Source organism: Grus americana, chromosome 5 (assembly GCF_028858705.1).
Source record: "Grus americana isolate bGruAme1 chromosome 5, bGruAme1.mat, whole genome shotgun sequence".
NCBI classification, from domain to species: Eukaryota; Metazoa; Chordata; class Aves; order Gruiformes; family Gruidae; genus Grus; species Grus americana.
In genome coordinates, this window is record NC_072856.1 from 52,480,832 (window position 1) to 52,496,999 (window position 16,168).

Sequence of the window (16,168 nt, forward strand, 5' to 3'; positions counted from 1 at the left end):
GAAATTCAAGGAAAGTACTGAAGGGGAAAAAATGACACAAATACTGTCCCCCAAACCTTCAACACAAAACCAGAAATCCTTTATGCTGTAGCATGAAATCTTTGTGATCACTCAAGATATGAGCACACTATTTCAGTCTCTCCTCTCTTCTGTCCCCAGCTCCCCTCCCCCCTCCATCAGAAAAAAGTATAGCAGAACATTAAAAAAAAATTACAGAAAAGGATAAGAGAATTCTTTTAATTATGAAGGGAACTAAACACAGACTTTTCATTTAGCCTGAAAAAGTGGAGTACTTAAGACACTAGAGAGTTAAAGATCAAAAACTGTATGAAGGTTAGTAAAGAACATGTTTTCACTATTTCTAGAAATAAAATAACTAAGGTAACAAATGAAATCATTAGGTATCAAGATTAAGAACTGCCAAAACCACACAAACAAATATGTGGTTAAGCTGCAGAACTGTTACATTATGCTGCATATGTCAAAAACGTAGATGAGTTCAGAAAGATTATATAAATCCTTGGGGGAGAGAGGAAAGTATACCAACTGTTACTAAACACAAAAGAGAATCTCTGGCTCAGGCAGACCCCGAACTGCAGGCTCCTACAAGCTCACGAAGGAAACCATCATCGTATGCCTCTCCTTAAGCCATCATGAGAGACAGAAGACTGAACCAGCTGGGTGTTTTGTCCAACACCTATAATTATCTTCACATTACTGTCTCAAAGATAATGCTCAAGTATCTCAAAACTGTAAATACACTAGACAGGGTATACTGTCCTGATGTGAGAAACTCAAATTTAGTCAGTCTTTAAAAATGCTATAACATACAGTGCACCCAGCAAGTAATTACATGTAACTCCAGATTTTTCCTGTTCTTTTCCAGACAGGTAGTAGAGAGTTTTAAATTATCAAATGACATGCAGCTGTTTTTTTCCTGCAACTGAGTTCTGCTTCATTCAGTATACAAATGTGATACTTCTCACATAATGAACAAGTTCTTTACCTGACTTAGCACACCCTAAGGAATAATGCTTGCCTTCTTTACAGAACCCGTTATTCCCAATAAGAGCTTTCATAAAATAAGTTTTTACTTATTTTATAAATCCTGTCATGATGTACAGACACAACTGATCTGAATCAAGGTTGCACAGACCACAGTAATACTATTATGCATATACACAATTCTAAATTTATTCACCTATTTTTCCAATATTGGATGTAAAATTATTTTAGCATCTGAAAAACAGACCCCTACTACCAAGAGCATTGGTTTAAAAAAAAAAAAAAAACAAAAAACCACTGCTTCCAAAACTACTATTTACATCTTTTTAAGGAGTTACTTCTCAGAAAACAATGTAGATAACACTTCTGCATTCTACTAACACGCAACAAAACCAGTGTGGAGAATGGCATTAGCTTGCATTTCTCAGCTGCTTAAGGGAGTAGCCCTAGTTTTCACCAATTTTCAGCTGGAGCTTGACACTGAACTTCCTTGTGCCTCTCTGAAAAACCCCACCTAAAGCATTAAACAGAAGTTTCCTTCGGTTCCCAAGAAACAGTAGTTTTATTAGAAATGTTGAAGAACATTAAGTTAAGCTTAAGTAAAATAAACAAAAGCCCCTAAGATTTTAACACTTGGCTGCCTGTATCTTTATAAAAACTTACAATAATGCATCTTAAGTGGCAGAATGCTAGCAGTATATTAACAGCACCTGCTACAGCTTTGCATACAGCATAGAAGAAAATCTGCTAAGTGCAACAGCTGTAAAGAAATCTCTAGAAACTATACTAGTGTTATCATAGAAGAATTTTCAACAGAGCTTTACCATGGTATAAGTTGTTTCTTCAGAAATCTGAAAAGGACTGACAGACTGATAAGGATTTTCAGTAGTTTTGATGAGAATAAATCTTAAGTAGCACTATTTTATTCAAATGGCTCATAATATATTCAACACCAGAATATCTGATATCACCACAAGAAATCTACTTAAGACAATACTGCAAAAGCAATTCATTTGAGTGGAAGCAAGGAGAAAGCAAATAAGCTACTTGCAAGAATACCCTTACCTGATAATCTTATTGCTGAAAAGCTTTTTTATCTCAGAGAGCCACATTTTAATGTTCATTCTCATAAAATCTGATGCACATCTCAACTACTTCCAAGGCAGAAAAATATAGCCAGCAATATATCCCCCATAAACACACGAAGTCACCAAATATTCACCCTCAAATTTCATTAAAAATATTTTAAATTATGGAAGAAGTAAAAAACTATGTAATATATACTCTCTCTATATATACACACACACAAACTATGTTAGACTGACCTTGCAGTTTATTAAGAGAAATAAAAAGCAATTATTAGTTGCAGATTGATATGGATATCAGGCCTGTGAGATGAATAAGGTATTTCATACCAGCAATTTATAACAAATTTCCACTTAATTTGTGAGGCAGAAACATATAGTTGGGGGTTAAAACTTTCCTTTCACTACTACCTTTTTCATGAATACACATTCATAGTAATAAACATCATTGTAAGTAACAATTCAGAGTCACTACAATTTTCTAAAATACACACTTGCTGAAAGACAATGAATTAAAAATATAAAATATTCTTTGCTTCTTTACTCTTTCTGTACAAATGTAAGCACATTAAGCCATTGCATCATGCCAGCAAATTCTTACAGAGAAAATGGCAGGCAATTCTTACTGTTTATAGCACACAGGATGGTTTATGCAGACTTCTAAATCCATCAAAACTTGACATTTGTATACAGACAGTTTTAAAGCAATGTTTAAGTGTTAACATAAGCTACACCTCTTTCTTAAATTACTTTTTTACTGTCAGTGTAAGAATAATCATGAGACAACAATAGGAAAAGGCTCAGAGGTACAAAATATTTAATGATTTGCATAAATTTCACTGTATTCTTGCATGATATATGCCTAATGACCTCTTTCCTCTGCACTTTTTATTGTTAAAATAGTCTTTAGATTTATTCTTTCTACAGAATTTGGAGGCAAAACTGTTGCTGTGCAGCTATCTGTCCATATTAGAATTTGGGATGTGGCAAAGTCAGAAAGGCATATAGCTCTAGCAGCTAAAAATGGGGGGAGGAAAAAGCAGCCAAGCATAAACCTTAACGAACATCAAATAATAGCATTCTGAACAAGCATTTCCAACTTTTATTGTCCACCACCAAACTGTCAAAGATGAGGCACTCCCTGTCATCTTTCCTTAAATATCAGATAGGCAAGAACCTTTAATGGACTTTTTCAATATTATTATTTTCCCGAGAACAAGTTCCCTGTCCAGTTAAACACACAAGTGACAGATGATAAATAAGAAAGGCAGAAAGTGACAGGAGAGGGTAAGTTGCATCTTAAAATGTACTTTCTATCAGCATCTTGCTTTTGTGCTTTTTTTGCTTTTTTACCTTTAGCTTTTTAAAAAAAGTAAATGTTATTACAGTAAATACGTATGGCAGGCAATATATGCCTAACTTGTCTTTTCTTTTTTAAAGAAAGTAAGTTTTTAGAAGGCATCTCTCATATGTAAGACAATCTACTACTGGATAAGCATGCCATTAATTTTTAATTATTACAAAAATTAAAGTAAATTACTTTCTTCAAAATTGCTTTGAAGGCACTGCATACTGCTGAAGTCAGATGAAGTTAGAACAATTAAGCAATAACTGGCTGGATCATCATCTTCCTTCCTTCTTTCCTTCTTAAATGTAGGATTGCATTTGCTATTCTCTCCAGTTATACTGAACCACCTCAGACATTAGTTCCCATAAGAATCTTTGCTACTGATCTCCAATTTAATGTCCAGATTCTTTCAGAATTCTCTGATGGATGAATAGGACAAATTGGTCCAGGTTCTTAGATTGAACACAGTCCTTTCTTTTCAGTCTGCTCTTTGTACAGAAAAATAATTTCTTCTTTCCAAACTCTGTCTCTGATTAGCCATCCTATTCAGTATTCATCATAGCTGTCCTCAGCAGAAACTGAAGTAAAATACTAATTGGAGTTTGGAATTATTTTTAGACACTCCCTAATTTTGGCTCATTCTGAGCATGGTAACCCCACTTCTTTCTTTCTCCTCCTTTTATGAGAACAGAATATTTTTTTTTTCTTCAATATGCTTTGAAAGATCTACCTTAATTTCACAGTCCTAACTTTATCAGAATACTTTGTGACCTTTTAGATGGAACTTCATTACATCTTCTTGTATAACAAGATTTTTGAGCTGATTATTTAAATCTGACATTCATCCTACCATCTCTCTTCCTTTCATATGAATATATCCTTCAGATTCTACGTATCTTCCAAGTTTAAGGAGAATATCCTTCCCATATAAGCACTTAATTCCAAAAAACCATGTATAAAAGATTTTTTTTTTTTATATGGCAGTTATAGTCTTGTTTCTAATTACTTTTTGTCTTCATTAGTGGACTGTAGTTCAAGTGGTAGACGAGATTATTAGGGCATATGCTCAGGAACCACTTGTACTGTCTCTTCTTAAGCATAGTTGAAAGACTGAACAAAACTGGCATTTATTAAAATCAGAAGCAGCAACAGTTGACTAGAAAAAAAAAAGAGAATCTATGTGTAGAAAAATGTATGACCCAGAATGCACTCCACATTAACAACTTTTTTTATTTTAGAAAACCATTTACAAAGAATGAAGCAAATAAACCAAGTAGGTGTGCATAAACCAACACAGCCACCTTCTCGTTCCCTTCATGGCTTTAGGAGGCATTTAGATTACTTTGCTGTAAAGTAACCTTGTTCTATAGAATAGACACTAGTTTTCTATGTCACAGGAAAAAAGCTTTAACTACATAGGAGGGATAGCTGGAAACATGAATCCAGTGGACAGGAAAGCTGAAAATTCCAAATTAGCACGGCTACACAGTATAAGCAGGAGAAGACAAAGAGACAGGAATTTCATAAAGTATATACAAGTAGAACACAGGCAAGTCAGAGAAGTCATGTAAGCAATAATCTGCTCCCAGAGCAACAAGTACATTATTAACAGCTCTATTAACAGTTGCATACTGTCATGTATTTTGTTTTACTGATGTAAAGTGTTGCTAATTTCTTCAATGGGGAAGTTAAGTAATAGCTCCTTAGTGCAACGTTAAAGAATCCAACTCAGATAAAAAGGCTACTAACTCAGATTTTTGCTTGTTTGTCTCTTCCTGTGAGACTCAGGTCAAAACAGGAATGTGTATACTATGATATTCTTTTAACACTAAAAAGCAAAATATAACAAGCATGCTTCCAATTGAGCATGTAAAAATACAAACCAGACATAAAGGAATGCAAGAAAGAAAGAAATGCAAATAAAAGAAAATAAGAAGTATGAAATTATGCTAAGCCATAACATGAAGAAAATGTTATTACAAAAAAAAAAAAATCACTTCCACAGGAGAAACATGAGTACACTAGGATACTATTTCTAATAATCTTTTTTTGTCTTTTTAAAAAATGAAACTTAAAAGTGAAGATTTAAATCAACATTCACTGCTGTTACCGGGGAAAAAAAAAAAAACACCACCGAGTTTTATATAAAACTACCACAATTACATACACTTAAGCAAGGTATCATTTAATTTAACATATTTTGAGTATCTTTAGTTATTCCAGTTGCTTCATAGCAAACTATATTTAAAATTTGTAATTAGTTAAAAGAGCATCTACAAGTCACCACTTAATATGACCGTGAGGCTTCAATATATTCTGCCTTGCATTACTGTAGAGCCTTTAAGTATCAGTTTGAAAAAACCTTGTATGCCACATAACTCCACAATGAAGAATTTTAAAACAGCATCACAGCTTTTATTTAACATTAGCTCTATTACAGTAGTATCAGTAATACCCAAAAGCTCAATACCAGGATAAGGCCTTCACTGACAGAGTAAAGACAGCTCTAGCCTAAAAATACACAGGAATGTGTAAACAGAAGCCATCAGATGCCCTCTTCCTCATTTTTCTTTAAATTGTTCCCAAAAAAGCAACAGTATCCCTTTTGTCTCTGTTAATCAATTTGTCTAAGATGACCTCAACCCCTAGCCCCATCTTCGACTTCCATTCTTTTACACTAGTAAATTCTATGAAGTTCTCAAAATTGTCAAAAAAACCCAATACCCCAAAAACAAATAAACACGATTCTCTCTTATCATCCTGCCCATAATTTTGGGGCAAGTCACTAATGAAGATACAAGGGCAGTTTGGAGAGGCCTCTAGGTTTCAGGAATGACCCTGCCTTCCCCATAGACTCTGATTAAAACTTAAGGAAAAAGAAAGGAAAAAAACCCAAACCAAAACAAACTACAAACAAACTACACACCCCCCCACTTGAAAAATACTTGAAATATTTCAAGTTTCTGCAATCATGAAATTATCACTTTTTTTATTTCTGGCTGAAAAAAAAATAGGCATCTAATAAGCACCTGCAACTTGCAATCTAGCCAACAGGCAGTTACTGTTTAGAGGGAGGGCATTTAGCTTCACCATAGTTTACCAGCTGGACAGAGATAAAAAAATGCTTAGATATACATTGAAGAAAATAGCCTCCTTTCTTATTCTAACAGACTAAAAACTACAGAACAAGATAATTTGGACTCTTAGTTATCAATACAGAAGGCATGCAAATACCTTCTGAACTTTTTCCTCATTTTTTGTGAGAGCAAGCCTAAGGACAACAACTGAAATGCAAACAAGTAGTTTTGTACAAGAGAGTACAAGTTCTAAATGAGGCCTTACTTTTGTACAGTACATTGCAGACAAGTCTGCAATAAGTCAGAAATACTTGGAATAGCAGGCTCTTATGTTTTTATGATTATAGACAGTTTTCTTTATCCTCCTTCTCATTCCCCCAATTAAACATATATTCTGGTACAAAGAACTGAGAAGACAGTAGTCATACTCACTCCTGCAACCTTAATTCAAGTATGAGAACAAGAAGCTGCAGGCCTAAACAGGACCCCACAACTCATGACACAACACAGTTAAGGTCTTGTAGCAAAGTTTGCATGCAAACAGGTGGTTAGAGTCTTATGAAGTTTTTGAAAAATAATCTCTCTGCTATGAAAGTTGTGGGGAAAGAGAGCAAGGTACATTGCACAGGAAAAACAAAGTAAGGAAGGTAGCTAAATAACTGAATGTATAGCCCCAGACTTTTCACATGCAGCAGATACTGCAAGGTCTACAGATATTTAAATTGGTTTTCCATATTTAAGATGGAGTGCTTGTACAATAATTCTTGTTATCAACAAAGTAGTTCTAGAACTTTCAAAAAGCTCAGTTTTTACAGAGGGGATTGTATGTTGTTAAACTAGTAGCACCAGAGTCAATTTGTACAAGTTCTCCGTGGTTCTGTAACAGTAGGCCCAACACCCACAAAAATTTATTTCACAGTAGAACATTTCAGGATCATCTCAGCCAAATGGCCAATACTTTGCTTCAGTTTCTGTTCCACTCTGTCAAGTCAATGAAAAGGACATGGAAACTCTTCTGACCATAACAATTAAAAATACACTGAAAGTGAAAACAGTTTAGATTAGAGCTGCATCAAAACTTTGTTGGATGATATTTACAGAAAAAATGCCTTAACACAGGTATATTCTATTGTGAAATAAAGTTCTTTCAGAAGCCTCTTGCAACAACAAGAGAGGATTTTGGTTTATTGCAATCCCCAGAATGCTTCTCAAGCTACAAAATTAAACATCCTCAGCAAGAACATCTAGGAAGGTTGCAGAATCTCTACTAGTGGAGACTTTTAAGAACAAATAGTCATCAGGGATGATGGAGGTATAACTGACTGTCTTGGGCCAAGCAATTAGAGGACATCTTCAAGTCCATTCCAGTCCTGTTTTCAGTGATTCCATGTCACTCCAAATTCACAGATGGTCACTTCCCCAAAAACAAACAGAACTAGCTCCGTTGTGATCAGGTCATTTGCATTTAATGCTGTCCAGTAATTGGCAAGCAACAACCTCGGACACACCTACTGCACTAGTCTTAGCTGTGATACACTTAGGACTGAACAAAGCTTCTTGACTGCCCCGATGGTCTGGATTTCCAAAGCAAGAATCCCAGATTATGATTGAAATTACATATTAAAAAAAGTACAACAAGCTTTTCCTTGACAAAAAAACCCTACTACTCTTCCTACAAATGCCTGGAGGTGTCCTTGGATTCCTAAAGTTAGCAGGAATCTTTTAGTCCGTTCTTGAAATAGTGTGAAGTCTACTAAGAAGATGTTTCTGGAGCAACCTGACTACTAGAGCAGGAGACAGGCAGGCATGCTGCCTCAGCTTTTTTTCTTTCACACATACAAACATGGTCAATCCTATTGTCAACCTACTGAAGCAGACTTTTCTGTAAGGGGTCACTTATAAAAATTACCCTGTTAACTTGAGTGAATAGGATAGCTTTGCACTATGAGCCTATGAGCTACCTGCTATGATTAAGAGTATCCCAGGCTAAGAGAAATTTGGCTAATGTTCACGGAGAGGGCATGGAAGGCAATAATGACAGACAAGAGTTTAACAGCAGTAAAAGGGGTATTTCAGAGGTACTGCCTAAGGACAGTAGGAGGACATCAGGCTACTGCTAGTCTGAACTTGAAAACTGACACTTATGAAACCATCAAAACTAACTTTGTATTCTAAATGCAACAGCTGTAATATTAAGGTGATCTCAGACTAATGGCAGTGGTAAGGAAAAAGGAAAAAATTCAGGTATGAAACTGGTTTTCATGCACACACATACACATACAATTAAAAATCCAGACAGTGTTTCCATCAACAGGAGAGAAAGACATTCTCATATAAATGCATAATTATAGGTAATTTCATTTTTGGCAACCCCACTCAGACCAATACTGACCACTTCAGAACAGCATAGCTGCTTCTACCTATGAATATGCAACATATTTACAAATATCAAGGCTTCCTTGTCTCTACCATCAACTACTGAAATTTAACAGCAAGGGTTGAACCGTTAAGCCTGTTAAGTTTAAATTTTAAAAAATTTCCTTCAGAAACAGAAAAATATACTCTCAAGTGACTTAATGGCTTAATGAATTTATGAAAAAATCTGTATGATGCCAATGCCTAAATAGGAGAAATCAAAAACCTTTGCTCTTTTCAGTGATGTAGAAGCTTGTGCAATTATAGCCTCACTGTTAGCCATTAATGGCTGATAACACACAAATATCATAACTTATAACTTCTACAGGCCTTGATGATAGTCCACCTTCTTGATTACCCCAATCTACTCAACACTGCATCTAATATTAATGCTGACAACAAAAAAAAAGTGTAAAAACACTAAGAAGAATAAAAGCCATTACTTTTAGTCTGTGTATGGGCCTCTGTGTGTCCCTTGAAAAAAAGGGGAAATAAAGATTTTTTGTTGGTCACAGTCAGCAATCCTACAAGTCTCCAACATTTTCCAACTTAAAAATTACTGGGATTTGAAGAGGACAGAAGACTAGTAGAGCTAATGCCAACTCAAAAACATATAGTTAAAGACTGGAGCATTCTATTCAATAAGTACTAACATTATGGGATTTTCTTCTGGAAATTCATGAAAACGTAGTCTGAAAATTTAATGAAATTATCAAGATCATGCCTTAACTTAGATTAGATTTTTCACAAACTCTATTAAATTGTCACAAATGTCAAGCCATTTTTTCCTCATTTTTTGAAAAAGTGCATCTTCAAAAGCTAGAACATGTGACCTCCACTTTTGCACAATATTTTTTAGAAAAAAGTGAAGAAAGTTATGCTATGTGATACAAAACTGATACATCTTCCTAAAGAATGTTCCAATTACTAAAACCTCAGCTAGAAAACAAAACTACACTTGAGTACTTCTAACATTCAACTTAGAAAAATAGTGCATCTTACCCCCGGTTCCAAGAACTTTCAGGAGTTCAAAGTTTTCAATGCCAACTTTCTCTGCATGGCCTGTCAAATTTGCTGAAGGAAAAAAAAATTCACATCAGATACGTAGTACACTGAAATATCATTCTGACATATTACTACAGCTTCAGTAAAAACAAGTTAGCAGATAAACAAAATAAGCAGTACTAAAAGGACATTCCAGTTGCATTCTGTATTCTTTTTAACTTGAAAAGCAAGGGAGATCAATTTTCTTGCTGCTGTCAGTGTTCCTGGAGGTATAAAAATCACAGAATAACTGAAACCCATCTAGCTTGTACACACCATCTTTCATCCTATCACTGGGCATTTCTGAAAAAAGTCTAGTTCCACCTTGTCTGTAATCTCTAATCACATAGTTATAGACAGCAATCAGGTCATCCCTTAGCCCTAGCACCCCAAATACTCTCATGTTCTTGAATTACATGGTGCTTGGGATGACATAAGCAGAGCTCCAATAACTATTCATGCATTTAACACCTGATTACTAAACCAATAAGGACTCTCCACTACTATTGAGCAGGAAAGATCTTGAGTCTACATAACTAACAAGTCTGGAAAAATCAAAGCTGCTACAAAGTTGTTTCATTTGTTGGGGAGTTTGGGAGGAAGGGGTTCTATGTTTATACAAATCTATACCACTGAGGGTTTTTTTTTTGTCTGATAGACACTTTTCTAAGCAGGGAAGTGAAGAGCCCTATTTAAAAAAGGAATTCTGGTGGTCTGGTTTTTTTCTTTTATAAGCTGCTAAAAAAAAAAGTCTTAAGCAGTTACCATTTTTCCTGTCTTTCATTCCTATCATAATATTATCCACCCATTTGCATCAATATGACTGCAGGCCATTCAACAAAGCTGCTCATTGAAATGATCCAGGTTAGAAGCAGTAAGGCAAAAGAGTAACTAAGTTTGCATATTCTTATTCCATAAGAATATTATTATTAATTCCAATGATGAGTGGTGTTCCTCAGGGGTCGGTACTGGGACCAGCACTGTTCAACATCTTTGTCAGTGACATGGACAGTGGGATCAAGTGCACCCTCAGCAAGGTTGCTGACAACACCAAGCTGTGTGGTGCAGTTGACACGCTGGAGGGAAGGGATGCCATCCAGAGGGACCTTGACAAGCTCGAGAGGTGGGCCTGTGCGAACTGCATGAAGTTCGACAAGGCCAAGTGCAACGTCCTGCATGTGGGTCGGCGCAATCCCAAGCACGACTATAGGCTGGGAGAACAGATTGAGAGCAGCCCTGAGGAGAAAGACGTGGGGATGTGTTGGTGGACGAAAAGCTCAACATGAGCCAGCAACGTGTGCTTGCAGCCCAGAAAGCCAACCATGTCCTGGGCTGCATCAAAAGAGGTGTGACCAGCAGGTCGAGGGAGGTGATCCTGCCCCTCTACTCCACTCTTGTGAGACCCCACCTGGAGTACTGCGTCCAGCTCTGGGGCCTCCAGTACAACATATGGAGCTGTTAGAGTGAGTCCAGAGGAGGGCCACAAAGATGATCAGAGGGCTGGAGCACCTCTCCTATGAGGACAGGCTGAGAGAGTTGGGGTTGTTCAGCCTGGAGAAGAGAAGGCTCTGGGGAGACCTTATTGCAACCTTCCAGTTCCTGAAGGAGGCCTACAAGCAAGCTGGAGAGGGACTGTTTACAAGGGCATGGAGTGATAGGACAAGGGGTAATGGCTTTAAACTAAAAGAGGGTAGATTTAGATATTAGGAAGAAATTGTTTCCTGTGAGGGTGGTGAGGCACTGGAAGAGGTTGCTCAGAGAAGCTGTGGATGCCCCCTCCCTGGAAGCGTTCAAGGCCAGGCTGGATGGGGCTTTGGGCAACCTGGTCTAATGGAGGGTGTCCCTGCCCATAGCAGGGGGCTTGGAATTAGATGATCTTTAAGGTCCCTTCCAACCCAAACCATTCTGTGATTCACCAAGTTCAGTTCCCTGATGCACTTTAATGTGCAGCTGCATCAACAGTTTTACTAGCACAATTAAGGATGTAGCATCAAGCAGCAGAAGCTGGCATGGCTGCTAAAAGAGTACCTCTCAGAGCAACTACAAGCCAAACTGTATGTCTAAAGGCTAGTAAAAAAAAAAAATGCTTAGGAAAGACGTGCAAGAAGCTTTCAGTAGCAGCACTACAGATTTCAAGTACAAAAATCTCTTAACCAAAAGAAGAAAACTCTTTGATAGATGCTGAAGTTAACTTAGTCCATTCCACACAAATTCTCAGGTGGCTTGGTATTTCTAAGAAACTTTATTAAGACAGTGTGATTTCTGAATTAACTATTCAAATGTGTAGTTAGTCTCCATTCACAGAACTGCAGTAACAACTCAAACAGGAAACATAAAGCTTCAGAAATACATCTCTCTGCAAAGGAGGAACAAGTATAAAAAGTCCAAATGCTAAATAAATGAAAAAGCAAATTCATTACTTATTCCAACAATTCCAGGAATCTGTACACATACACAAAGTGCATCTACTTGGGATACGGTAACATTAGTGCTCTCATGCAAGGCACTGATGAAATCTCATCTAAAATATTACTTTCAATTTTTATCATTCATCTTTACCAAGGATTAATCAAACTTGGAATAAGTGCAGAGAGACCACTTGAAATTACTGGGAGATTAGAAAATCTAAAAGAGCTTTCAGGATTTTTTCTTGTACAAACAGAAGTACACATAACAATGATTTTTGCAAATCTGAGGGAATCTACAAGCTATCTTAATACTACACGTAAAAAAAACCCACACAAAAAAAAATCAACACATGAAACACACAGCACAATGAAATTGTTATGAGAGAAACATTACTTTTGTGATCAGTTCCATTTCAGTAACAGGTACTAGGCTAGACAGTACCAGAATCATTAACAAATCAATGAGGCAATATCCACCACATGAGTTGAACTGCAGCTTGCTGTATTATTTTCACTGCAAATAGAACAAATACTGTTGCTAGTGCTGCATCACAGTCATTGCTGAAATCAGCAGTAAGGAAGATGCATTTATGTGCCAAGAAAGGAGTAATAGCAGGTAAGGCAAATCTAGACTGAGTTAGTGTCTATAGAATTACAATACATCATGTCACAGTCAGAAAGCAGCCTGTCCTGAAGCAACTTAATATTACATATTACTCTTAACAAGTACTGAGGATGGTACTCAAACTCACATATGCAGTTTCAAAACAGTATCCTTCCTGCCAGGGCCAGCAGGAGTCAGGGGCTATCCTAAAGAGACCAGGGCCAGAGTGCCCACAGTTTTAATGAAGCTGTGGATGTCACTGAAGAGATTCAGTATACAGAACTTCTCTGGATACTAGCTAAGTAAGTGCTGAACTCAGAGCAGGAAGAAATTTTTCACTAATAAATCCACTGATTTGGATCTTCCATTATGGAGTACTCCAGAAAGATTTTACCACCTCACATCCTTTAAGATCTGTCAGCAGAAGGCTTTTCAATTAAACACACTTCTAAAAAGCAAAAGTTATTTAATCCTGCCATATTCTTGGAACTGAATAGGAAGGTTGAGTGGAACAGAGAAACACTGCATCTCCAATAACACACTGAAGATTTGTAGTGCTGGCTACAGTCCTAAAAAGAGATCGAGTCTTAAACTCAATCCATTAATCTAAACTGTGCCATAAACTCAATTTAACTTGTATTCCACGTTCAGTAACACTAGTAAAACCTTTCCCACTTTCATGAAGTTACACAGTAAAAGCTGATTGATACCTAGTTTGAATTATTATGTACTTGTTTCAATATAAGCCATAATTTTGCACTTAATCCCATTTTTACTTCCAATTTGGGATGTTTAATTGCCTTATCCTAAAAAAAAAAAAAAAGTATTGAAGGATATTGTAATATTATTTTCATAGTAAAAGGGGAAAACTACATCACAAATAAGCATAAGATCACCACAAGTCCCACCGCATTCTTTTTGTATTATACTGAGGAAAAAAGCCGTCCTGCAAGATCAGATAGCTAAAAGGTACTGCATATCACATAGGTATGACAGGACACTTGAGACATACACAGTCTCTCTCAGGATTACTCTCTATAAAGCAAGAAGTAGAATTATCCTTAATTACAAAAAAATAAAAATAAAAAATAACAAATCTTCAAAGCTACAAGATTAACAATTCCCAGAAAGTGCTTCTCCCAATGTTGCCACGGCTGGCAATGGCTTGCTCCAACAGCCTCAGTTGCTGCACTCAGTCCATCTGTGAAGTCATACCCCAAGAAAAGCAAGCTGAAGAGCTTGTGTCTGTGCCACATTCTTTCCAATGACACTGCTGGAGTAGCTCTTTGTCTTCACCTGCTGAATCCAGGCACAGTACTTTTCAATGTTTTAATTGAAATGAGGCACAGTTTCTCCAGAACCAAAGTCGTCATGCTGACACTTCCTTCGATATGCTTTCAGGAATGTAAATCCTCAAAGATCAGTTCTTCTGTTCACCAGTCACTCCCAGCAACCCAAATGAGCACTACTGGAGGACCTTTCACAAGGAATGCTTTCTGCAATTACAAGACAACTGTTCCAAGTTTGAGAAGATTTAAAGGACTGCAACAAGAAGGCCACTACTTCTACCACTGACAGAACAATGAAAGGCTTCTCCTACCTCACAGATATCATCATGCTAGGATTGGTATCAGAACCTGACCCAACAACTGCCTGTGCAATCTGCATGAAGACAATGTATCTGTCAAGGGTGCAACAGGATACTGCTAGCATCTAGCTAGCAGTATTTCTAGCAAATAGTACCATAACATTTCAGTGTATGCAAAGATGCCATTCAGAAACAGCAGCTTTGGGAAAGCTCTTAAATTTAGAGTTGAGCACAAGGAAAGCAGTTTTGGAAACAGAAAATTTACTTTTCCATGCCCTTTTTTCTTCAAGTCTGTTGATGCATCAGTTGAAGAGTAACAAGGAAGAGAACTAAGCTTGGACAGGAAGAAAATACTGCCCAAGTCAACAGGACGAGAATTTCTCCACAAATTATTCAAAGCTACACATGAGACAGCAGTACAAAGGATGGTGGTACGTCATGAAAAAAACCAGTAAGCTGATGGCATCTTCTAGGAGACAAACTAACTGCATAGGTGCACAATTAGGAAAAGCTTCCATTTACTGATTTTCTACTGCAGTCCACTGTAATCAGCATTGGACCAACGTGGTAAGAAACGTATGCAGCTGAGGGCAACAGATCAACTCAGACACAAAGACTAAAGGGAAATATATCATGGCATCCATAAAAACAAAGAGGAAACAGTGGTACTGGTCACAATTATCACCTCTGAAGGCAAAAGGAAAGCAAACATCAAGAAATATTCCCACTGCAAAGACAAACCTCCACATGCAGGAACACCAATGCACAGAGATCAGCATTGTTGTTCTCAGCCTCCTGGAAGTAGGACAGTTTGTTTAACTCTGGTAACCAGCGCAAAGTACTGCTGCTTGATGGAGGATCTCAAGATGATGTAAGAGACATCACCGTCACCTGCACTATACCCAAACTTTCAGACGGCCAACTGTGAACTAAGAAATGTGCAAGCTGGTACTCTGTAATGACTATTTGCTTTTAATTGTACTTTTATGATCTTAAGAAATAATATTTCAACAGTGGTTGTTTTCAAGTTAAAATGTGCTGTGTCCTCTGTTTCTAGACTCTGTTGCATACAGGTTCTGAAGCAGATGGACAAAAATAGAGCTTCCTCTACTGAACTAGATCAAGCAACCTTCAAAGACAAGATCTGCCTGAAAACTGCAACTTGTCTCTGCTATTCTCTGCAACGTGAGACCAGCTCTGCTGTTTTATTGAGCAGAAAAATGAACCTCAGACAATTTAAAGCAGAACAGAGAACACAAGAAGGAAAACAGGACAGGAAACATTCTGTAATATTTAAACTTATTTAAAATATTTAAAATATTTAGGTGTCCAATGCCTAGTACCAAGATCAACTTGATTCTAACCTGTAACTTCAGAGAACGGCCCGTCCCCACTCACCTAAGATCTACTTTTTTAAGTCATAGTAACAAAGAACAGATGCTGTTTTCAAAGTTATATGAACACAAACTTGAGATTATCCCTTACTCAGAGTGAAGAGTGGGTGTTTTTTCATTGAAATTAAGCAAAACTAGCACATTCCCTTCTGGGAAAAAACAAACAAAAAACCCACCACGTAACAGAAACCACACAACTA

General features: G+C 36.9%; 1 protein-coding gene across 2 annotated transcripts in view; it reads right to left on the reverse strand.

Annotated features, from left to right (window-relative positions):
- Positions 1-16,168, reverse strand: part of RPS6KA5 (ribosomal protein S6 kinase A5) — an 83,598-nt gene that overhangs the window by 60,018 nt on the left and 7,412 nt on the right. For both annotated transcript variants that reach the window (XR_008577260.1, XM_054826367.1), the window contains exon 2: positions 9,933-10,004. Coding sequence is in view for 1 of the 2 variants with exons in the window: in XM_054826367.1 (XP_054682342.1) it covers positions 9,933-10,004 (72 nt within the window). In the remaining variant the exon portion in view is untranslated. The remainder of the gene's footprint in view (positions 1-9,932; positions 10,005-16,168) is intronic.